Genomic DNA, 25,072 nt, shown 5'->3' with positions numbered 1-25,072 from the left:
AGTATCCCTAATCTGAAAATCTGAAAACGATTTAAATGCTCCAAAATTTGAAACTTTTTGAGTGCTGACCTGACAACTCAAAGGAAATGCTCACGGGGGCATTTTGGATTTTCAGATTAGGGCTGCTCAACAGATATAAGGCAAATATTCCAAAATCCAGAAAAGTCTGAAATCTGAAACAGTTCTGGTCCCCAGGCATGTCAGATGAGGGATATTCAACTTGTATCACCTGCTTCCCTCATGACTGACTTGTGCCTTCTGACCATTCTTCAGGTACAGGGGAAAGCTGAACCTGGGCTTGTTCTGCACCATCTCTTAGCTGTAAAGGCAGAAAATTTCCTAAGTGATGCCTGGGACTCTGGGGGCACTTTTGCTCCCTACTCAAACTGAAATCGATTTTCCATCATTGCGTCATTCTGTGTCTGGAAGGGGAGGTTGTGGCCTGCCCTCGGGGAGCCAAATCTCACTGAAGAGACCTGATGGGAACATAGCTGGTGAATACCAACATAGGATTTAAATGAGATGAAGCTGGTGCCTGAAAATGTTATTAATAGGTAACTAATAATGTGTTAGGTAAGTCAGAGGAGGATGAAATGACTACAGAATAAAGTGATCAGGGACCGCGAATCAACTGCTTCCTTAAACACTACTACTAAATTCAGTAAAGGGAGACAGCAAATCACCAACCAATCACCTATCATGAAGAGAGTTTACCTGCACTTGACCAGCCTCTACTGAATGGGCACTCAGTGGAGACAGAACATGTGGCCCTTAGCATGCTCTCTAGGAACTTTGCAAAGCAACATACGAATGAGCCCAAATTAATAGAAACGCTATGGCTGCAGCTGAATTGTAAAACACAGGAAGCAAATATAAAGGTATCCAAAATAATAAACTTTCAATCACGGAGAGCTCAGTCTAGTTCCCGTGTCTGCTAAATAAATAGGCTAGTGCACATGGATGAGTGAGAAGCACGAATTTGATTTTCTAGAATTGTTAAAGAAGTTTAGTTGAATACTCTTTTAAATCCTGGCCTGCTACAAAGATGACTGACATTGTTCAACTGTCCACGAATCTGCCTCATTTAAGTGACTGCACTTAAATCACAAGACTCATAATGGGGTCTTCCCCCTTGTTGTGTACAATCTGCACTTTCAAAATTGAAGAAATGGGGCAACTTAACACTATACTCAATGTTAAATAGGTTCTCTTATTTTTCCAACTTATATCTGAAAGTTGTGAATTTTTCTTATATAAAGTAATTGTTCCTTATTTTATTTTATTTTTTTCATTTTTTACTTCTTTTTGAGTTAGGGTCTCGCTCTGTCACCCTGGCTGGAGTGCAGTGGTACGATCATGGCTCACTGCAGCCTCTACCTCCTGGGCTCAAGTGATCCTCCCACTTCAGCCTCCCAAGTACCTGGGACTACAGGCACATGCCATCATGTCTGACTCATTTTTTTGATTTTTTTTGTAGAGACAGGGTCTCATTATATTGCCCAGGCTAGTCTTGAACTCCTGGGCTCAAGAGATGCTCCTGCCTTGGCCTCCTAAAGTTCTGGGATTATAGGCATGAGCCACCATGCCTGGTCTATTCCTCATTTTAGTTCTCCTATCTACACAAGGTTTTTTAATATTTCTGGTATTGTAACAAGCTGTGGGTTAGAAAGGAAAACATCAGGTAGCTTAGACATTAGATTTCTTTCACTTGAGGATCAAGTCTACTTAGGAATATTTTAGCTTTGTATCTGGTGTTCTAACACTATTAGTAGTAGACTAATACTATTTGGTGTTTGAAATATGAAGAAACAAGATCTTTATATCCCACGTCTGTTCCCAAGTCCCTTTGTTCTGTGTATGAATTCAGTACGAATTAAAATAAAATAGAAAAAGACTCCAGCCTGTTTACCTTGACCTCTTCTAATCTATAATCAGGAGGAATTGTTTCTTCTTTTTCACCAAGCTTTTCACGGTCTTCTTTGGCCTTCTCCTGAAAAAAATTATACCATTTTCATTGTTAGCATGTTTTTTTCTCTCCATAAAATTCATGCCTGAGTGACTAGATTTGAGGTAAACAAATCTATCATTAGGTTAGGAAGTACATATGACCATATGCTTAGTGCTCCTACAGCAACTTCATCTGGCAGGCTCAGGCACCAGCAGAAAGCCTGTTGGGCTGCAAGGCAGCTGTGAGGAGCAGCAGGCAGCTGCTGCTTCCTTCCCAAGTCCCAGCAATGTCAATGCAGGTGGGCAAAGATGAGACTCAGGGGCCTCTGGTCTGTGCATGTCGTCCATCCACTGTGGGGGTTCAACACTGCAGCTTCTTCAGGTTTCGCTTATTAAACAGGATATGCACAATAATAGAAAAAGCCAGCTGGTCATGTTTTACAGGAAATATAAAAAACAAAACGAATGACTAACTTATTTGCAGGGGGAGGAGGTGATCAATGATAGTTATTTTCCAGAAGCATCTCAGTTGCCATTACCTTGACTTTATCCATCACAGGTTTTCCATCTTCTGGATCTGCTTCCTTTTTCCCCAGGCTATCAGCCAAGGCTTCTACAGCATCGTCTGGCACCGTGCCCTTCTGAAAGTGCATTAGTGGATATATTAAGTAGGTGGTTAATCACTCTCTTTAAAACATATGCTATCAATTCAGAAAGGCATATCATTATTTCGGATAAAAGGCACATGCTATCTTTTAATAACTCAAGTTATCAACTGAATTAGAATCTATGTTTAAAAAACAAAATGTTTAACATTCGAGCAAAATTTCTTATATTAAACATTGTGTGCAAATTATATGTTGATAATGTGAAACTTACAAGACCTGACCCAGAGTTGGTTTAGAAATAAGAAAGACAATGGACTGAGGTGTACCACAGATAAGTTGAATACCAGGAAAAAGGAAAGACGTGGTCTTTATGGAGATCATTCCATAGATGGCACAGGGAAGATTTTCAGAGAGCCCACAAGAGGCCATTCCTCTCCATTTCCTGTGGGACAGCCTGGCTTGTCTCAGAAGACGAGGCTCGGAAGCCTGTTTTCTCCACAGGGCTTCTACTGACCAAAGGGGTTTCAGGGCTGGTTCTGGTGACTCTGCCTGTGACCAACTAACCTGAATGGCACAGTAAGAACTGTCTACCTGTGGTCCGATTGTTCAAAATGAAATGTACTCCCTCAAAATGTAATGAACTCTGGCCATGCTGGTATTTAAAATCACACTGGGTGAACACAGAGGATAAATGGTGTCAAGGGAAAATAAAGGGAATCATCTGTACATTAGTAGCTCATAAAATCAACTTAATGGTTCATGGCCAGGACTTTTCTTTTTTAATGAAGAGAACAGGACCAGGCACAGTGGCTTACACCTGTAATCAATCACAGCATTTTGGGAGGCCAAGGCAGGACGATTGTTTGAGCTCAGGAGTTCCGAGACCAGCCAGGGCAACACAGTGAGATCCCATCTTTACAAAAAGTTTTAAAAAATTAGCCAGGCATGACAGTACATGCCTGTAGTCCCATCTCCTCAAGAGGCTGAGGTGGGAGGATTGCTTGACCTCAGGAGGTTGAGGCTGCAGTGAGCTGAGATCATGCCATTGCAGTCCAACCTGGATGACAGAATGAGACTCTGCCTCAAAAAAAAAAAAAAAAAAGTGTAAAAGTGTGTGTGTGTGTGTGTGTGTGTATAAAATGCATCATACATAGAAGGGATAAATACTACATACTATACTTTAAACTGCTGCTTCCAGTGTATGGTGATGGGGTTGCAATATCAATGAATTTCCCACTGCTGGTCTTAGTCAAACAAAAATGCAAAAGGCCTTGGGTTAAACAATCTCAGAGTTTAATCTTATTATTAAAATCTCTGACATCACAATGAGCATCTATTAAAATTTTAGAGTAAAATTGTATTTCTGTTTTATATTTTAGCCATCATTTCAAGTAAGAAAAGCTGTTTTTCTGATAAACTGCACTGCAAAAGGAAAGATCACCAAAGAAAAGTGATTTAGCACCGCCTAGTGGCTGAACACTGCATGGGTTTTATTCCCAAGAGCTACAAAAAAAAAAAAAAAAAAAAAAAAAAATCTCTGAGCTTTCTAACCTGTTTGGGATTATACCTAAATTAAGTATTAAGTATTAAGAGTTGCAATACTCTAATCAAGAATATCAAGAGTTGCACTGGCACCCAAGTCTTATCCAAGCAATGTGAGTTGCTACATGATTTAAGACACCTGCTCACACAACAATTCTGTTTTCTCATACTCTATGCTACAGAATCTTCGGAAACCACTGCTTCCCCAAACCTGTGCCCTTTGCCAACCTCTTGCTTAATAAATTACTGAAACAGTTAAAGGAAACCTAGGAGAAGAAGCAGACTTAAGAACAAAGGAATCTGGCAACAGGAGTAAGGACTAAAACTTCTATTTCTGTAGTATTTGATATTATCAAATTCACAACTACAACTCAGGTCTCTGGGATTCCTTAATAAATTTTCTTTTATACACACAAGAACCACCTAGGGAACGCATTCGTCTCCTTCCTCTGGTCTGTCTTCCTTTACTCTCTAATCTTCATGCCTTTCTTGAGTCCTCTGACCCTCATTACACTCTACAGCTATTCTTTCTGGCTTTTGAGGGTGTCACAATCCCAGAAATGCCAACTGCCTCAGTGACAGTAACCTGGGCAACCATGGCCAGAGTTGGTGGGGTTGAGGCCCTGGAAAGGAGGATGGAGAAAGGGAAAACAAGAGCTTTTTGTTTTGTTCCGGTTTGTTTGCTTTCTAACAATCCAATGCTCAGCTCTACAGTCAGGGTAAAGTTGAAAAGGAATTGAGCCCTCTAAAGCCCTGGCAGTCACACTTGGCAGATGAGGTAGGTGGTGCAGGTGCAGGTTTTGGTTACAAGAGTTCTACTGGGGAATGCTGGCTATTGTCGTTTTGACTCCAATCACAGTCTCTTTGCCTGCTTTCTTCATCAGAGTCCTCCTAGAGTCCCTCCTCCTCTCCTGTTCTTTACCACTGTGGCCTGGCACCCATGTTGTAAAAAGTACCTGAAGAGTACCCTGAAACCTCAAAAAACTGGGTAGGGCTCATATCCACACTAGTCTTGAAGACAGCTGAGAGCAGGGGCCATACCTTTCATCTCAACTGAGGCTCTGAAATATCAAGTGGATCAAGATCAACTCAAAGCCTCACTTCCCTTATCTATTACAGGAAGATGATCAGGACAGACTTCATAGTGTCCTTGTGAAAATTTAATGAGAAGACATTGCAAAACATCTAGAACAATGGCACAGCAGATGATGAAAGGTAGGTGTTCAGAGGGAAGATGTGCTAATTCTGTAGCAATGAAATACAATTGAAATATAATTCCATCAGATGTTTTTCCCTGAGTCAAATTCTATCATTAACTAATGGAAAAAAAAAAAACACTAAAATCAAAAGGAAACAAAGATTCACCTTCTTAAATATCATACTTCATATGAAAATTAGAAAGTGAGAGAGAAGCACGAAAAGAAGAAGGAAAGAGAAAGAAATTGAGTCAGTTTCACCTCCTGCAGTGGGAAGAGTGGGGAGGAATCATAATGATTTTACTGCATGTTATTCTACCAGGAAAGTCAGTAAAAAAGTAACTTTGGGCTTTCGGTGGAAATCCATATAGGCTTAAAAGATGCAGACAAGTGAAAAAGCAGGATTATCCACAATAGCTGAGGAACTAGAATTTCAGAAGAGCAGAGAAAAATACAGTTGGGAGTAATTTAATTAAAAATTTAAATCTTAGTCTGAATTTCTACGACACCCCTGAAGCCCAAAGAAACAACAGATACTATAATGATATCAGATTTTATTTTTAATTTGTCAGAATAAGATAAAATGATGGTAATACACAGCAGAGAGTGACAGGAGGAGGAAGAAAACTTTCTCAAGCCACTGCTCAAATGCCCAGGGAGTCACTCACCAAGGTAGCCGGCTCAGGGGGTGCTGACTGTATACTACACATGGAGGTCCGAGACACAGCCTCCGCCACAGGAGCTGGAGCAGCGGCCTTCGATTCCTGAGGAAAGACACAAGTACTCTCAATAACTTTAGAAATATTTGGTTAATAAGACTGAGTAATGGTAGACCAACAAGACACTCCGCTACATTATATGGTGTGAACATGATTCTCTTGAATACCTAAGGATTGCTAAATAGTAAATAAGTCAAAGCATGCTAAAACTCTTCAGCTTCCATTTTTTTTCAACGTGTTTTTACTTCTCACCTTAGGCAGGTTACTGAAACTCGTGAAACTGAGTTTCCACATGTGTAAAATGAGAACAATGACAGTATCCACATCTGAAGGGTTGGTAAGGGGCCTATATGAGACAATGCAGGCAAAGTGCTATGCATAGTACCTGGGAACACAGTTAGCTCAATACATTTGAGCAATTATTGCTATTATTTCTATTATTTATTTGTCATTATGTATAACAAATATGCCTATTATGTAATACAGCATTATGTAAAATATTGTATTTCTATAAATCTAAGAGCACTTTATATACAGCTATGTAGGAATGGAAGGTAGTAGTAATAAGCCACAAGTTCTCGAAGTATAATCCCTGAACTAACAGCCTCAGCAACATAAGGGAACCTAGAAATGCGGATTCTTAGACCCCTACCCCATGTACTAAGTCAGAAACTTTGGGGGTAGAGTCTAGCAGTCTGTGTTTAAAAAAAACTCTCCAGATGATCCTGATGCATGCTAAAGTTTGAGAATCACTGTCCCATCTTATTTTATCACAAGAATAAAGTTTCAAGGCTGGGTGTGGTGGCTTATGGCTGTGATCCCAGCACTTTGGGAGGCCAAGGAGGGTGGATCACTGGAGTCCAGGAGTTTGAATCAGCCTGGGCAACATGGCCAAACCCCAGCTCTGCAGAAAATACAAAAATTAGCCAGGCATGGTGGCATGCACCTGTAGTCTCAGCTACTCAGGAGGCTGAGGCGAGAGAATTGCTTGGGCCTGGAAGATTGAGGCTGGAGTGAGCCAAGACTGTGCCACTACACTCCCAGCTGGGAGAGAGAGTGAGACCCTATCTCAGGAAAAAACAAAACAAAACAAACAAACAAAAAAAACAGAAGCAAACCTTTAAACAAATTGTTTTAAATCTAGACTTTTATGGAAGCCTATCCTATATGCAAGGTGCTCAGCAGATGGTCATTAATAGGATATGATCTCTTCGTTCAAGGAACTTACTACCCATTTAAACTTGGCATAAATGTTAGAGTTAAAGACGGACTAAAACAGCTAAACTCTTCTTTGTAACAAAGGCTTTAATAGTGATATATAAAAAAAGAACTACAGATCCTCTGCCATATTGTGTGCTGCTTAATAAAGGTTGGATGGATATAGCTTAGGGAGGGAAAAGCAGCAGATAAAGAAAGCCATATTTTAGCAGCCTTGAAAAGATGAGTAAGACTTTAGTTGATCTAGCATTAGAGAGAAAGGTTAATCAAGACAGAGGAACCAAGTGAGAAAAGCCAGGGATGCACACATACTTATTGTTCAGTTTATTGACACAGGGACACAGTTTGGTAGGAAAGAAAACTGGGTCAAGAATATGGTAATAGGAACTTTTTTTTTGTAGGGATGGGAAACTCCTGGGGATAGAAGCAGAGGAATGACATGACTACAGACATGCTTGAGAAAGAATGAGTCCGGTGGACATGAAGGAGACAGCAGAAAGGCCACTGCAACCCAGAGGGGAGGGGTGGTGACAGTTCCAATCAGGTCAGTTACAGAAGCTGGGACAAGAAGGAAGGCATGGGTTCCAGAGCTTTCCTGAAGGAGTCATTGCAGGACTTCAATTGCAAGAATATCAGGGTTAGGTTGGGGCAGAAAGCACATCCAAAAAGGAAGACAAAAACGACATGGAAAAAACGATGGCATATTGGGCTTTCTAACAGACTGCTTCATGCTAAAACAGTCTGTCTCACAATTTTTTTTTAAGATCACAAACCTCAAAACTAGAGATTTATATGTTTAGATACATACTTCTGTCTTTTCAGTTGGCTTAGATGGTTTTTCTTTACATTCAGACCGGTCAAAATCTTCCGAAAGTTCATCAATGAGTTCTGATTCACTCCGAGGCTGTAATATAAGAAGTGCTGTATATTACAAGGGGACTCTTTTTTATTTTGTAAAAAAAAGTTTTCATGGAGCAATTTTTTTTCCTGATTAACACATATGAGGCCATACTTAACACCCAAAGCTAATTTATAAAGGGCATATTTTTTCATTTATCAACGTTAAGATAAAATTTTCATGAAACAAGTAAGAAATACTAAACACCTCAGAACCAAAGTATTAATGGTTTATTTGGTCAAACGTTTCCTTGATGTTTCAGTTTCAGAAGAATTTTGTTCAAATAAAATTGCCCGTTCTCTACAATGAAGATCTGTATAATTTTTTAAATGTGATTATTATTTTTCTATTTCCTCATGACTTCTCTTCTGAATAAGTGAAAACACGGATGATATATTCCGTTTCTATGATTATGCGGGGTTTTGGCAGCAAAGTTCTGCTACCCCTTGTTCTTTCAGGAGAGTGGTATTAGTTTAGGGCATGTGGAGATTGTCACTAACAACAGTAACATGATACAAGGGCATGTGATTCAGACGCTGGGACTCAGACCAGACAGCCTGAGTTCTAAGTCCTGGGCTTGGCTTGCTATTTTATAGCCCCTTGACCTTGGGCTATTTACACAGGCCCTCTGTGTCTCAATTTCCTCACTGTAAAATGGGAATAATAACAGTACCATCCTCATTCATTGAGGACTCACAAAGATAATATCCAAAAAGCATTTGGTGCAGTGCCAGGTGCATAGCAAGTGATTAATAAATGTTGCTGATTGTATGTGACAGGTTACTACCAACTTAAGGCAAAACAGAATCATTAGAGAATTTGATCAGGATGGAACTCTAAGTGCTAGCTTAATCTGACTTAAGGGCCCTCTTGACATCAGTTTCTAGTGTGCAATACATTTTACCTAGAAATTTATAGTCTAGTAATGATTTAGGAGGAAGATCATCTTTAAAATATATGGAAAGGAGCCACAGGTATCAGCCAAGTGTTACCATCAGAAGTTCCCCTTTCCTCTGTACTAGGTTAGCATGCAAGTCTGCACAGTGAATTCCAGACTGTCAAAATTATCTTAATTCATACTTTACATGTCTATTGTTCTTTAAGTATCAGAAAAAAATGTATTTCCTAACCTTGGGTTTTTCTTCAGGCTCTGGCAATAGTGGTTTTCCATCTTTATCCTGTAAACGAAATTAAAATTCACTGGAAATGAAATAGAAAATTTTGCTTTCATGTCGCATCAAGTTTGTTTCCGGGAATTCCAGGATATGAAATGTCAGCTAATTGTTTTCTTAGATTTACATGAGTTTGTGTTTCAGATTTACTTTTTATAAAGTATAAAAAAAGGAGTTGAGCTATAAAAATCAAGATGTTACCAAACAGAATGCACATTTACTTTAAGTTATTAAAAATGTTTTTCATCTGTTGGGTAGAATAATAGGAAAAAAAAGTTCTTTGGCAATAAAGATGTAGCTATGTTAATGAAAGCTTTTAAAAAATCCCAATTCTCCAACCTAGAGTGAAGAGGTGGATATCATTCCTATAACACTGTTTAGTTTTTTTGGATATGAGGTTTCATAATTTAGAATTGTAACCATTTTCCAACATGTGTTTATATGCATGATTTCAAAAGTAAATGACAAATGTAATGACAGGAGTTAGTCTACCATCCTCATCATAATCAAAAACAACAGCAACAAAACCACCTTAACTTAGGATACTGGTAAACCCTCGTATATTCATATCTACCCCTCAGAAGACCTATGGTGCTTTTATCCATATAGCAGTTCGAAAAGAAATTATCCCCAAATTGTTTCTTCTGAGTTTTAGGATCTATTGTAAGAATTGTTAATATATGAAACATTTAAATCTGTGGGAATTTAAATGAACACATGGTCACTACTTAGGAAGCCAGGCAGGAACAAACCATCCCTCAAGGGGTCTAACTGCAGGGAGCAGAGAAAAAAAGGTTTAGGGTTTTCAGAGTTAATATCTGAATGGGGGACAGACATGTCCTTTGACAATGTCAAGGGTACAGATACAACAAAACAAGATGCAAAGGCAAGATGCTGTTGTCATGCACTGTGGCTAAAAATTTACCGTGGCTGGTTTTAATCTGTACTCAGATGGGATTGTTTCATCATCCTCACCACACTTCTCTAGTTTTTCTTCTTTAGCTTTTGCCTGATGAAAATGGAGGGGAAAAAAAAGTAGTTGGATAATGCACATAATGAGATGATATCACTTTCTCTGTGTACTTCCAGAGTGTTATAGAGAAGACCAAATCTGGTAAAAGCATCTGGAAGAGCTTTGTAAACTACAAAGCACAAGACAATGGTGGGCAGCTGTGAGAAAGGGAGCAGTGGGTGACTGAGCAAAAGCAGCCCAGCCAGAGATCCCAGGGAACTGCCCTGTTCTGATCCCAGCTGCTGTGACCTTGAGAAGCCACTTAGCCTTTATTTGGTCCAGTTTCTTCAGCTGTAAAATGTGGCTACTAATAACCCTTATCTAGCTCACTGACTTGTGAAGATCACCAGAGAAAAGTAAATAAAAGATCCTTTGAAGACAGTAAGCACAGTGCAGCAGTTAGTTGCAATTATTTTAATGGCCTTCATCTGTCTTACTCAACGAGGCAGCTGTCTAAGGAAGGGAGAGGAAACACGACTAATTTTCACATTAAACCCAGTTCAGATATGGGAGAAGCAGCCCATCACAAACCTTGGCTGATCCATGGATAACTTGTTTTACCTCTTTTAAAAGGACTCTCTTCAATAATGCCAGGACTTCTCTAGCTTACTGAACCATGAACAACTAGCTGCATTACAAATAAAAGCATAGTTCTATAGTAGATCACTGACTGCTAGGACACAACACTTGCAATTTAACCTGCTGGTGGGTAGTGTGAAGTTCCATAATATGTAAGAATTTGTACCTATTATCAAGGCGTGGATTTAATTTACAAACCAAGGTAGGAGGTTCACTTGGCATATTCCAACCCAACCCATGGCCCCCATCTGCATCTTAGCCTAAGAGTGTGGTTCTTAAACAATTGTAATTAGTAACATTTAAACAGGATATGCACAATAATAGAAAAAGCCAGCTGGTCATGTTTTACAGGAAATATTAAAAACAAAACAAATGAAAACATTTAAATATTAAATGTAACTAAACCCACTGATTGGTTAGTTGATTAATTACTACTTATTGAGCACTTTTAATGGACCAGGCACTGTTCTATGCTTTGGGATTGGTTTCACTGTTTTATAGATAAGCTCTCATTAAAGGATGAAGTCACGGTTTTCTTTTAAACATTTCCAGTCATGCTCTATTTTGGCATCTGGAGAACTCCTGTCATGGAGCAGCACTCCCCAGGTCATGGCACAGCAGCCTTCATGAACATCCAGGGTCACCTGTATTAAGATGGTCCTCCCCACTAATCTCAGGCTGTGGACAGTGAAAGTTACACATGCAGCCAGAGCTTTTATTTTCCTCTTTATCCTTATGGTCTTGAAATGCCTGCTCTGTGGTTTGTATACAGTAGGCATCAAAAAAAAAGAGTCTACTGAATTGAAATGGCACTAGACTAGGCAGCCACACCTAAAAATGTGGGAGACTTATAATGGGGTATCATTATAGAATAAAAAACTTTTATTTTATGTTATGGTAGATGATGAGAATACCAAGTAGGCATGGGTTTCCTCTCTGGAGTATTGTGTGGTTTTCCACAGACAGCTCTCTATTCTGGGGTATGCTGGGGTGGCAATGGACACTCCTACAGGCTGATAGTGACCTTCCTGAGCCTTCTCATCACATCAGACTATCTAGGATGTAAAGGACCCACTAAGTCAGGTGCTAAGAATTCAGGTTAATAATCTAGAAGACTGAAAGATCCTCTTTAGAAACATTCATACTTTGTATATGATTAGAAAGGAAAATTAGTGATACGGTTTGGCTGTGTCCCCACCCAAATCTCATCTTGAATTGTAGCTCCCATAATTCTCACGTGTCGTGGGAGGGACCCAGTGGGAGGTAATTGAATCATGGGGGCGGAGCTCTCCTGTACTGTTCTCATGATAGTGAATAATTCTCACTAGATCTGATGGTTTTATAAAGGGGAGTTGCCCTGCACATGCTCTTTTGCTTTCCTCCATGTAAGACGTGACTTTGCTCCTCATTCACTTTCCACCATAATTATGAGGCCTCCCCCAGCCATGTGGAACTGTGAGTCAATTAAACTTCTTTCCTTTATACATTACCCAGTCTCTGGTATGTCTTTATTAGCAGCATGACAACAGACTAATACAACTATTATGTCATAAGAGTGGAAAAGAAGAGTTCTTTTTGCTGGAATTTTAGTTTGCTGTGACTCTGAAGTTTTCTAGAGGGAACTTAATACATTCATATGCATTCCCAAACTAGTTACCCACATGCTTAAATAACTTATGTCACCTTTTTTCTTAACATCTGCTTATCTGCTTTTAGTCACTTTTAAGACTCCTTTGATCCTGAGGTTTATAACATGTTTATACCCTTCCTTCCCACATTTATTGTCTCTCCTTAAGTGTCTGTAAGAAGCCTGGGGCAAAAGTGCAATATACTTGTGGCCCTGTCGCACTCAGGTGGTAAAGCCACAACTCAGCTTGGCCTCCTGACTCCCCCCCAGTGTTCTGCCAACACCACCCTTTCCTCAAGATGACACTGCTTCTATCGGCTACTCTAAGTAATGTATATCTCACATTGTGTTGTAATTAAGTTTCCCTTCTTCCCAATACATTACTTGGTCCTGGAAGATACGAACTGCTTCTCTTGCTCCCCTGCATTCACCATCACAAAGCTTATCGTGCCACACTGTGGCCGGTGAGCCCTCCAAGAAAGTCGAAGATAGAAACTGGCCCATCTTAGGCCAGGGTAGTCCCAGACTCAAGGATAGTTGCTGGAAGTCAGGGAGACTCCCCTTCCCTGATGACTCGGAACAGGAAGTGACAGCAGAGATGGGGCATTGTGACAGCAATGCCTGCCAGCGCCCCCAGCCTGAGCTGATGGAGGTGGGGCGGGCTCCTGGGGATCCCAGGCTACCTTTCCATCTCCCCACAACACTGCCTTGTCAGGAACTGGCAACTCTCTCCTTTCCTTCCTCTTTCCCCCGAGAGGACTGAGTTGAAAAATTCTACAAAATTTATAATTTAATATTAAAACTTTCCAACACCAGATAAGCTTGTTTTGGTTCAGAAGGCTTGTTAAGATCTTGGAGTGTGGTGGGATAAACACTCATCAGCATTATTCTCTAAATATGCAGGAGCTCTAGTTAGAGTAATCGTTGCTTGATTTTAATTTGAGACAAAATTTTCAACATCTTTCCCCATAGTGATAAATGAAGGATCTTCCCACTCCTTGTATAGACATCTCCTTCTCTTATAAACAGAAGCACCCAGAACCCTTCTGAAAATACAAATTTCCAATTGCCAAACTTCACTATTTCCCGCCAGGCATTGCCTCCTTGTTACCTTGTTTAGTCAGGTGTCATTTAAGCTCTAGCAAGGGAGATTCATGTTCATTTCAAATGTTAAAATTCTAGCTGTTTCACAAGTCAATCATGTAACTATCCCCCTTAGTTGCTAACCACTCAGCAATAAATAAGGCACAATGAAGAATGCTCAATTTTACTCTCCAATAAAAGTTGTGCAAGAATTCTAAACATGCAGAAGGCATTCAGTTTTGTAATGTGCAGACTAACATGCTTTGTAAATCAACTCTAAGGTCAGTACCTCATCGACTTCCTTAATCGAGCTGAGGTCGAGCTCAGGTTCTGCTTGCCGGGTGCCCAGTGAAGCCGACAGAGCCTCGAGTGCTTGATCGCTCATTGTATCCTGTTAAAAGTAAAAAAATCCTGTGCATGAAAAAAGACATCTCTGGAGCCTGAACAATCCATTTACTTCTTTGTAAAATACATTTTAGATTATAAACTGAATGTGGATTGGGGAAGTGCTCTAGAAAGGCAATTTTATTTGAAACCTTGCAAAAGAGAGAAAGGAAAAAGAACTTACCAATGAGTGGAAACTGGGGCTAAGACACGTTTCTACAGTAACAGCTTTCTCTGGGGCACACTTCACCCCTTATTTGGTAAGCTAGACATAAAGCTATAGTAATATTATAAAATGCTCCAAACAAACAAAAAAAAGAAGCAAGTAGTAAACTGTTACCACACTGTTTTTCTTTTTCTAAAAACGTATCTCTAAAAAGCCTTCTGACAACCTAAGCTTAGGAAGCAGGGAAGCTTGAAGTGGCCCCTGCTGCCTTTTTCTCTGAAGGCACAATGGCTGATCGTTGTAGGAACTCCCACTCTCAGGGGTGTGGTGCTCACCACTGCTCCCCAGCCTGCCAGATAAAAATAAACTGTCCACTCCAGGAGGGGAGAGGCACAAGCAGCTCTGATAGAAACTGTTCCTGAGCATTATCTTGACTGTTTGCAGAGGAGACATGTGTTCCCAGCCAGCAAAGAGCTGCAGGATTGCCTTTTGCGATTTGTGAGAATTATGTCATAGTGAAATATAGTTGAGAATGGTGGGCAGTACCAGCTACTTGGTGTCCCTCTAGTGACCCTCAGGGCTCAAAGTCCTTTATAAAATCAAACTTGAAGGTTTTATGTTCCAAGAGTGCAATTTGTCTGGTTTCTGCCCTTCTGTGTATCATAATGGTGAGATGGTCTTAGATGACGACTAAGACAACTGTGCTAAAATCATTCACAAGCAGTTATAGAAACACACAAGGCTTGCCTGGAGATGATCAACATAACCCTCATTGGCTTCACTATTCCAGATAGACCTAAGAGGGAAAAAATCATGGCTTCTCATCATGGGTTATATGCTACTGGAAGTTTCCTGAATGAGCTAGATCAGGCTCTGGAAAGCAACTGCTGTCAGGTAGACTGTGACTATACCTTCTCCACCTTTCTTTTCTTCTCTTGGGGTGGAGCAGCACTTCTGACTGTCCCTGCTGACTGAGCTTTCAAAACTTCTATAGATTCCTGAAAGATAAAATACAAAAGATTAGATTTACAGATGAGGAAAGTTTAACTGTAATAGCCTGAACTAAAAAGTTATTCTTTTAAAGTTCAAAATAGTTCCTAACAAGTTTCCCTTAACAACACTAAAAACAATACCTCTTTTTCAGTTTTCTTTCCAGCAGCTGTAGGCGACCCACAGGTGAAGTCAGATGACAAGGCGTCTATAGCATCATCTGGCCCCATAGGTTTCTAAAGAAACAGGCACAGTGATGGGTAACTTATGGGAACCACTCAAGTGGAAGAATGGATCATAAACCTAGCAAATGAAGAATGCACTTTTCCAATTCCCTTGCTACCAAATGAGATGTGTTAATGAAACAACTTAGATCAAAGTGTATGTTTTGAAGAGAGTGGCTACTCATTAAGTATTATTTTCCACTTCCCCCTTTCAAAAGGAGTTACATTCTCATTCTATTATTATGAACATGCATTCTATCCTAATACTTTCTTGCCTTCATTCTCCTTTCCCTCAAAAAACCTACTTATGAGACTCAGGAGCACTGAGACAACCCTCACACCAACCCCCTTCTCTGAACACACAGAAACTCCATTTGATTTGGAGATGAGTTAAGTCATAATCCTCAAATATAGAATTGATAGCCCTGTTCCCCCAACCAAAAATATAAAACTATTAATTTAGATCAGAAGACATGTATGTAAACTCACCGAAGAGTCTGGAGGAGGCCCTGTGATCCCTTCGTTTTTCTGAAACAAATATTAATTTGATGATGTTGAGAAGGTAGAATTAATCCTTAAGATCGGCAAAATGTACTGCCCCTTGTGGGTTGAATTGTGCCTCCCACCCCAGATCTATATGTTCAAGTCTTAACCCCAGTACCTCAAAACGAGACCTGATTTTGAGATATGTTCCTTATAGAATCAAGTAAAGGTGAGGTCATTAGGGTGGGCCCTACTCCAATATGATGTGTGTCCTTATAAAAAGGGGAAATTTGGACCTATAGACATGCACAGAAGCACAGAAAGAAGACGGTGTGAAGAGAAACGGGAAGAAGACGGCCTTCTATAAGCCAAGAATAGGCCTCAAAGATACCTTTCCCTCACAGCCCTCAGAAGGAACCAGCACTGCTGACACCTTGACTCTAGACTTCCAGCCTCCAGAACTGTGAGACAATCAATCTCTTGTTTATGCCCCTGATCTGTGGTACTTTCTTACAGCAGCCCCAGCCAACCAATGCAGTGAGCTTCACAGTAATGACAATTTCACATGCACCATTATATTTTCTAACTTTTAAACATTGTAAAAATATTGACATGAAATTATATTCTAAACAGGAAACAGTGAAATAAAAGTAAATGATTATTTAACTTACAGCCAATAGTTCCCTATATTTTGGAGGAATTGTGACTTCTCTTTCACCCAATTCCTCTGTGTAGGTAGAACTCATTGGATCCTGGAACAAAATCATACACATAGGGATATTATATAATTAATTACCTGACAATGCTATATGCATATTCTGAAACTAAAGCACTATTCCATTATTAATTTATGGAAGTACTGAGATGAACGATAAATCATTAAGAAGCCAACACTTTATACAACTACATTTCTAAGTTTACACAAATACCCACATTTAATTGGCTTAACTCATATGTAATGCTAGAAAATATTCAAAGTACTAAAGTTGACTTCTAAATACATTTTGTTTTCAAATGTTTTCATTATCTAAGGTTTCTAACCAATACAAAAGAGCAGTTAATAAGATAATGAGTTTCTGTATAACCTAATACCCAACTCTATCAGCTTTGTCATTTCTAAGAAAACAAAATCATAGAGTGGATGTCTCCTGTTTAGCATTCTCAAACCTAATTCCCTTTCCCTGTTAATCAGAAATAGCCACCATTCTGAACTTTAGCATATCAATTTAAAGTTATTTTAGAACACTTTTTACATATGTAGGTAACCATAAACACTGTCCAGCATTACTTTGCATATTTTCCAATGTTATATAAATGGTATCATATTCTACATACCACTCTGCATTTTTTATTCAAAATTATGTTTTTGTAATGTATCCACGTTGATACAGGAATAATCCATTTTAACCACTATAAAGCACTGAATTGTATTATCCTGTCCTCTACTGAATAAAATTGTTTCCAAACATTTCACCAGTTCTTATAACTCCTTGCACACATGGGCAAGGCTCCCTCCTGGGAACCTCTTTAGAGGTAGACTTCCTGGTTGAAGGGAATGTTCATCATGAACACCCACCAGCTATAGGAAAACTATAGGAATTGTCAGACTTTCACGCTTTTGCTAATCTGATAAATGCAAAGCAGTGTTTCTTCTGTGTTTTAGTATCATTATCCTAATTACTAAGGAGAGTTTCATTTTACTTGCTTATTGGTCAGTCAAGTTTTCTCTCGATTTTCTATTGGGTTGTCTTTTTCTGTTTTTTATTCTTTATAAATTCTAGAAACAAACCCTTTGTTATGTCTGTTGCAAATATTTTTGTCTAGCCTATGGCATGTTTTTTTTTTTTTTTTTTTTTTTTTTTTGAGATGGAGTCTCATTCACGTTGCCCAGGCTGGAGTGCAATGGCATGATCCCAGCTAACTGCAACCACTGCCTCCCGGGTTCAAGCAGTTCTCCTGCCTCAGCCTCCTGAGTAGCTGGGATTACAGCCATGCGCCAACTTGCCTAATTTTTTTGTATTTTTAGTAGAGACAGGGTTTTACCATGTTGGCCAGGCTGGTCTCGAACTCCTGACCTCAGGTGATCCGCCTGCCTCGGCCTCCCAAAGTGCTGGGATTACAGGTGTGAGCCACCAGGCCTGGCCGGCATGTCTTTTTTTTAATACCAAGGAAAATATAATTTTAGGAATTAGGAATAGGGATAAACTGAGGGTGGTAAATATCGAGAAATCAAAACAAGTTCTAGTCCATTATACTTCAATCTTGAGGATGGAAAATAAGTGTGTGACCCAGTGGACTGTGTCCCAGTGTCAATCTTAGCACAACAATAAATGTTTGCTAACTCAATGTTATAATGCAGATGCCAAAAGACAAACAATTTCCATCCCCAATACTAATTTTTAGTTGCTATGTTGATGTTGATACTGACATCATCCTGTTTCTATGCAAACGACAGAACACTAGATATTCTTTTTTTTTTTTTTCTCTTGAGATGGAGTCTCGCTGTGTCGCCCAAACTGGAGCGCAGTGGTGCGATCTCAGCTCGCTGCAACCTCTGCCTCCTGGGTTCAAGTGATTCTCCTGCCTCAGCTTCCCAAGTAGCTGGGATTACAGGTGTGTACCACCATGCCCAACTAATTTTTGTATTTTTAGTAGGGACACGGTTTCACCATGTTGGCCAGGCTGGTCTTGAATGCCTGACCTCAAGTAATCTGCCTGCCTCGGCCTCCCAAAGTGCTGGGATTACAGATGTGAGCCACCGCGCCTGGCCTCACTAGGTATTCTTTTGTACTTCATGACCACGGCCTTATTTGCTCTCCTACCCACTGAGTATGAATTTTTACAGATATCAAGATCACATACTGAAACTTCTGGTACAGTATACGTTGTATTTTCTTCTTCAGTTTCTTCAGGTCCTCCTAAAGTATCTATTAAGTCATCCAAAGCAGCATCCATGCCTGACTGGAAAAGAAAGAACAGATATTTAAATGTTATTTGTTATACATATTTCACTTTTAGTTTAACTACAAAAAAAGCCATTCTGTGTAGAAAAACCACCAAACACCAAAAGTTCTTCAAATAGTTCCCCAAAATAGTTAAAATCTGGTCTCTAACAGACTTTAATATTTAAGTCTCAAAGTACCAATTCTAGGTTGGAAAGATAAAAAGCCACATTCAGGCAAGAAGCACAGTTTCAACAAGTCTCCAGGCATTACATACATGAACAAATGTACAAGTTCATTAAAGCTGCCAGTCCAATGCACTGACGGTTAAAAAAGGAAAAACAAAACAAAACAAAACAAAATACAGGGAATTATAACCATGTTGCTCTAAGCGATAAGGGAAATGCTTGGTATTTATTGCTTATCAATACTTTTCCAGAGTTTCAAACAAAGAACCCCTAAAAATCTTTATATGGCACCTATTCCAAATAGAATCTATTTCATGAGGGAAATCACTCTGTATTATTTCATTCATTTTTTTTGTTGTTGTTGTTGTTCACTTGCTTGCCGGAAGAGGTTTACAAAACAGAAATTACCTGAGACATTAAACGTACAAGAACTCACAAAGTTTACTCTGTCAATATGGGTTTAAATCAGTATAATTGATATGGTTTGGCTCATGTCTCCACCCAAGTCTCAACTCGAATTGTAATCCCCAGGTGTCGAGGGAGGGACCTATAATCCCCACATGTTGAGGAAGGGAGGTGACTGGATCATCGGGGCGATTTTCATGCTGTTCTCATGATAGTGAGTGAGTTCTCATGAGATCGGATGGTTTTATAATTGTTTGACTGTTCCTCTTTCACAGGCTCTCTCTCCTGCTGCCTTGTGAAGAAAGCATCTGCTTCCCTTTCCAGCATGATTGTAAGTTTCCTGAGGCCTCCCCAGCCACACAGAACTATGAGTCAATTAAACCTCTTTTCTTTATAAATTACCCAGTCTTAGGGAAGATCTTTATAACAGTGTAAACATGGACTAATATAATAATAAAGAAGAGTGCTTCTATCTATTTTTTATGTTAAGGATGACTCGTTATGAACAATAACCTGCATCGAAAGGAGAAAACAACAATCTAGGAAACGACCTTGTATTATTTGATTTAGATGAAAAATAATTATTTAAATTCTCTTTTTTTTCTTTGCAACTACCATATTCCCATGACAATTTTAGGACTCTCCTGATCGTGGATATGTGAAATACAATCTGAAGGCTGTTAGGCTTACACTGATTCTTTTAGGAATTTCAGAAAGAAGTACCTGACTTCTTTAGTAATACCTCTGGTTAAATAAAGTGTATTTGCAGGAGAGAAACTGGAATGTAAACTCCATGGGATGAAACTGGAGTTGTTGTTTTTTTTAAAAAAATAGAGGTTATAATAGCAAGTGTTACAAACATGAGTGTGAAAACCATACTTCCAACCCACACTTTCCATATTAGCTTGAAACAATAATTCATTAAAATGGTCCTTTAAATTACCCCCCTCATATTATTTGCCCACAAGAAATCAGATTATGATAAATATAGAGCATATGAGTAACTGTCTCATGTAGAAGGACACTGCTGTCTTCATACCTTTCCCGATGGTTTATCCGGTTTAGATTCAACTGGCACAGCTGGGGTTAATGATTTCTTTTCTTTTTTCTGGTGAGAATTGAGAAATTAAAAACTCCTTCTCACATACCTTAATAAAACTCAATACTATTACAAATTTTAAAATAAATTCATTATATTGACAAGCATTGATCATACACCGAACATCCGCTCTACAGCAGAAACTGTGCTGTATGTTTTATATCCTTTTTCAGAAGGGCTTTAATTATATTAGTCTCATTTAGCGATGGGCAAAGCAAGGCTCAGATTAGGCCACTTTCCTCAGGTTACACAGTAAGGGACAAAATGAAGATTTGAATCCAAGACTGTTTCTTTCCTCACTGTTCTTCTCCAGGGCCCACAGCCAGTTTTTGCAACATCCATGAATTCTTTCTATAGGCTGCCACTTCTGGCTTTGCTCTCTGGGTCTTTGCCCCCACACATCAAGACTTCCATATCCCTCACTTCGGCATCTCATCACCTCCTCTTTCCTTAAAATGAGTTGATCGCTCATCATTGCTTCTATTGCTCTATCAAAGATTGCAAACAACTTTTCAATCTTCAGTTTCCATGCTTTTATCCAGATATAATCTCTCAAATTTGACCCTTGGAGCATCTCTCCCTCCCAGTTGCCACCTGTCGGCACCATTCTGATCCTATTTTGGCATCTATGCCCTTTGTTCTCCATTACCTCTGGCATCTCTTTTACTTTGGTCCCCACTGTATACACTCTGCACATTTCTGCCCTGTGCTGGTGGTCTTATCCAAAATCATTCTCTACGGCCAGGGGCAAATGCTTTCAGAGACTGGCAGAAACTAAATGGGTGAAGTTGTTGGGTTTAAGATAAAAAGGGACCATTTCCCATTTGAAGGTATCCAAACTCAGGCAACAAAGCACAGGAAGAGCACAGGCTCTGACTGCCAAGGTTTGCATGACAGTTGAGACACACATGGCTGCTTGAGGCTTTAGCAAGTCACTTCTCCTTGGAGATATTAGATAAATGAATCTATACGAAGTATGAAAACCATTGTTTGGCACATGCTCAGCACTATGTAAGTACTTGCTATGTAATTGTAAGTGCTAAATAAGTGACTATTACGATTGCAATGCTAGAAACACTGTGGGGGCCACTAGGATGTGAGCCTGAGTCTGGATAATTGAAACCACTTCCATGATTCAGCCACTACCTCATGCAGATATTCACTCATGTTCTCTCCCCCACTTCCCTCTTCCTTCTCAATGTCTCTCTTCCCCTCCCTCTCTCCCCACTGTCTTTCTATTCCATCCACTCTTTCTCTTCCTCTCCCTTTCCTCCTACTTCATTCTTTCCTATTAGAAAACAGTATTTTAATTGTCTTGCTACACATATTTCTTTGGACACTTCAAACACTTAAATTGAGCTTGTCCAAAATTAGAGACACCTCTTTCCTCCTCAGTTCCTCTGACATCTATCTGTACTCCTGCCAATGGTACCCAGGGAACTTAGGGACTGGACTGCAAGGTGCCCAGCTCACAATTTAAAAAGGCACTCATTCTCAGGTGCCAACTCTGCACTTGCACAAACCTGACAATGAGCACCTTAGGGGCCTGCTTTCCCTTACCGTGTGGCTACCAACCTCGTGCAATCAGACTCAGAAGCACCAGGTTATCTTAGATTTTGTCTTTGTCCACTTCAGTCAATCATTTACTAAAACCTGAAGATTTCTGCTCTGCAATTCGTCTTGGATAACTCCCCACTTTCTTATTCTATCACAGCTGTAATTTAGGCTAAAATATGACTCATCAGGACTACTGAAACAGTCCCTGACCAACCTTCCACCTTCCTATCTCTATCCCATCCACCTAACTGCAGTCCCTTAATCCTTCTGCAGCTCGGATTCAATTGCATCACCCCATCTGTTCTCTCAGGTTCTCAAAGGCTACCTGCTGTCAGCTGAATCACTACATGTACAAATTCACCTTAGCGTTCTCCACAGCAGTGCTCAACCTGTCTTTCTGGTCTTACAGCCCCACCACTCACTTCCTCTGTGCTTCACCCACATCGGAATGTACTTCGTGCCCAGAACACATCTTACACTTTTCAACACCTTGATGCGTTTGCAAGCCTGCAATCCCAGCTATCCTTCCATGCCTAACTGAACTTGGATCTACTCTCTCAAAGCTCTTGTGGATTCCCTGAATTAGATAGAATCCCTTCATTCCTCAACAAATAACACCTTGTTGGGGCCTTTCTTAATCTGACTGAAATACAGTCCAAGTATATTATCTTTTCCCCAAGCCCTAGACAGGCCAGCCTACAGCTAGTGCATCCTGCAGAACCAACCATGGTACTTTATTTAGTTTTTTATTTTATTTTTTTGAGACAGTGTTTCATTCTTGTTGCCCAGGCTGGAGTGCAACGGTGCGATCTTGGCTCACTGCAACCTCTGCCTCCCGGGTTCAAGCAATTCTTCTGCCTCAGCCTCTTGAGTAGCTGGGATTACAAGCCTGTGCCACCACGTCCAGCTAATTTTGTATTTTTAGTAGAGACGGGGTTTCTCCATGTTGGTCAGGCTGGTCTCGAGCTCCCGACCTCAGGTGATCTGCCCACCTTATGGTACTTTAAACATGCTATGTACTAAAATAAGAAGGCAAGTCATTAAATCCTATTTAATGGGAGAAGAATCAGAGGCAACGTAAAGTAAAATGACTTGCTGCAAGTTCCAGCACAAGTCAATGCACAGCAGAATTCCACATAAGCCTCTCCTAATTTTATTGTTTAGTTTTCACTTATAACACTGGTTAATTTACATCTAGCTCAAAACTGAAAATTTTGATTACATTTAAAAATCTATTTTAGCGGGCCTAATCCTCTGCCTTAAATCTATCCATTTTCAGACTGAAAACATTGATTACATTTAAAAATCTATTTTAAAGTATCTAATCTTCTGCCTTAAATGTATCCATTTTCAAACCATTTCATGTAAGCATTCCTCATTGGTGCAAGAGAGTGCTGTGTCTTCCTGGGGTGAGGCTATGAGTCTCAAGGTAGTATACAAGTGCTCTATTGCAAGAAAAAACAATTTTAAGTTTGATATTTTCATTTAAAAGTTTTTGTAAATGTTGCCTTTGCTCCACAGGAGACCTGTATTAATTTAGATAAAATAATGTGTCTTTTCTCCCAAAATCCCAGGGGGAAAAAATGATGTTTCAGGGAGATGTGCCATACTTTTACCCTAAAAATCATTTACCCTATGACCTTCTTTACCATTTAGCCTGCAGCAGGATATCTGTCCCATTTACAGAAGCAAAAGTATAGATACATCTATATTACTTTTACATTTTTCATTCCCATCTTCTCATTGTTCCTTCACTTGCTTACTTGTGGCTTCAAATTGATTACATGCTCTCCAAACTGATTACTAATTCTACATTGCTATGGGTAGAAAAGGTAGATAACTTCTCATCTTATATTCCTGGGCAAATATTGGAAGCAGCTCTTCAAAAAATCTAAGGAAGGTATGCTCACAATCACCCAGCTCAACACATCTACTTCATCCTGAGAGGACTTGAAATATTTCCTTTGAAAACTTCTCATATCCATTCATGTTGATGTCATGGTTGTGATACACTAGTATCAAGACAGCTGGCATCAGCATTGAAAGCTGAAAAAGCCTATTCAAATGCTCCTGGAAATTTTATTTGCTTTATTTCATATCTATACATTTGGAAGGCAGAGTCTGAGTCAACTCACATTTTAATGTCCTTGGTATTGATATCAGTACCTTATATATGGCATGTACTCAGTAAGCAGTTATTGAATATATAAATTTACAAATTATTTCGGTATCTTGTTCACTCTCTATCCCTTAAATGCATGCTCTTCACAAAATTTTACATATAAGCACTGTTCAGTTTTGCCAAATGATAGGTTATTTGAGCATACGTTTCTCATAAAAGAAACTTGAGAAGCACAGAGGCCCACGTTTCCGTCTGCTTGTGTGTGCTCACCTTGTCACCCGGCTTGCCAGATATTGCAGCAACACCAGCAACACTCTCTCCACCAGCAGAAATTGTGTCTTGCGGTTTAGTCTAAGACAGTGAGGATAAAAGGTTGACAGAGCTAAGTATCTCTGCATGGCTATTATCAAGATCATGAGTTTCAAATGTCACTAACATCTGCCAGTTCACCCTCATGGACGCCATAAGGGAATGTTTGCTTGCTTCTGTTGTACATGATGCAGTGCTAAGCACCACATAAAGCTGGAGTCAAGAGCCTAAAACGTTCATGCCGGTAACATGAGTAGGTCAATCAGGCTAGGTAAGGACTGTGGTAAACTGGAGCACACATACCAGGTGTAATGGCTCTAGTCAATTGTTGCCACGTGAACTCACTCTTACTAGATAGTCTGATTTTTCAAGAGAAGTTACAATTTGGGATGTTATGTGAAATGCCCTGACTTTGATTGCTGGCAATTAATTAAAAATAATTTTTTAACAACATTGTAAGCCAAACAAAATATACATGTGGCATTTAAGTGGTAGATCACAAATCTCTGATCTCTGATATAAAATATATTGTGAAGCAGGCCTCGTTATTGTCTTCCAAGTGCTCTCGATGAAAAAGTATTTCTTGTAGATGTTAATTCTTC

General features: G+C 39.6%; 1 protein-coding gene across 35 annotated transcripts in view; it reads right to left on the bottom strand.

Moving 5' to 3' along the window:
- The window catches only part of CAST (calpastatin), a 112,046-nt gene that overhangs the window by 18,044 nt on the left and 68,930 nt on the right, over nucleotides 1-25,072 (bottom strand). For 25 of the 35 annotated variants that reach the window (XM_054487781.2, XM_054487777.2, XM_054487788.2 and 22 more), the window contains 14 exons: nucleotides 24,432-24,512; nucleotides 20,423-20,491; nucleotides 18,711-18,809; nucleotides 16,520-16,600; nucleotides 15,855-15,893; nucleotides 15,285-15,377; nucleotides 15,063-15,149; nucleotides 13,891-13,992; nucleotides 10,226-10,309; nucleotides 9,259-9,306; nucleotides 8,039-8,134; nucleotides 5,962-6,057; nucleotides 2,487-2,588; nucleotides 1,910-1,990 (listed from right to left, as the gene is read on the bottom strand). In XM_054487781.2, the coding sequence (XP_054343756.1) occupies nucleotides 1,910-1,990; nucleotides 2,487-2,588; nucleotides 5,962-6,057; nucleotides 8,039-8,134; nucleotides 9,259-9,306; nucleotides 10,226-10,309; nucleotides 13,891-13,992; nucleotides 15,063-15,149; nucleotides 15,285-15,377; nucleotides 15,855-15,893; nucleotides 16,520-16,600; nucleotides 18,711-18,809; nucleotides 20,423-20,491; nucleotides 24,432-24,512 (1,158 nt within the window). The remainder of the gene's footprint in view (nucleotides 1-1,909; nucleotides 1,991-2,486; nucleotides 2,589-5,961; nucleotides 6,058-8,038; nucleotides 8,135-9,258; nucleotides 9,307-10,225; nucleotides 10,310-13,890; nucleotides 13,993-15,062; nucleotides 15,150-15,284; nucleotides 15,378-15,854; nucleotides 15,894-16,519; nucleotides 16,601-18,710; nucleotides 18,810-20,422; nucleotides 20,492-24,431; nucleotides 24,513-25,072) is intronic. The other 10 variants (XM_063665043.1, XM_063665036.1, XM_063665037.1 and 7 more) reach the window with 2 other exon arrangements.

The sequence above is a fragment of the Pongo pygmaeus genome, chromosome 4 (genome assembly GCF_028885625.2).
Source record: "Pongo pygmaeus isolate AG05252 chromosome 4, NHGRI_mPonPyg2-v2.0_pri, whole genome shotgun sequence".
Taxonomy (NCBI): Eukaryota; Metazoa; Chordata; class Mammalia; order Primates; family Hominidae; genus Pongo; species Pongo pygmaeus.
The sequence above is the reverse complement of the archived record's forward strand: the minus strand, read 5'-3'. Positions and strand labels throughout refer to the sequence as shown.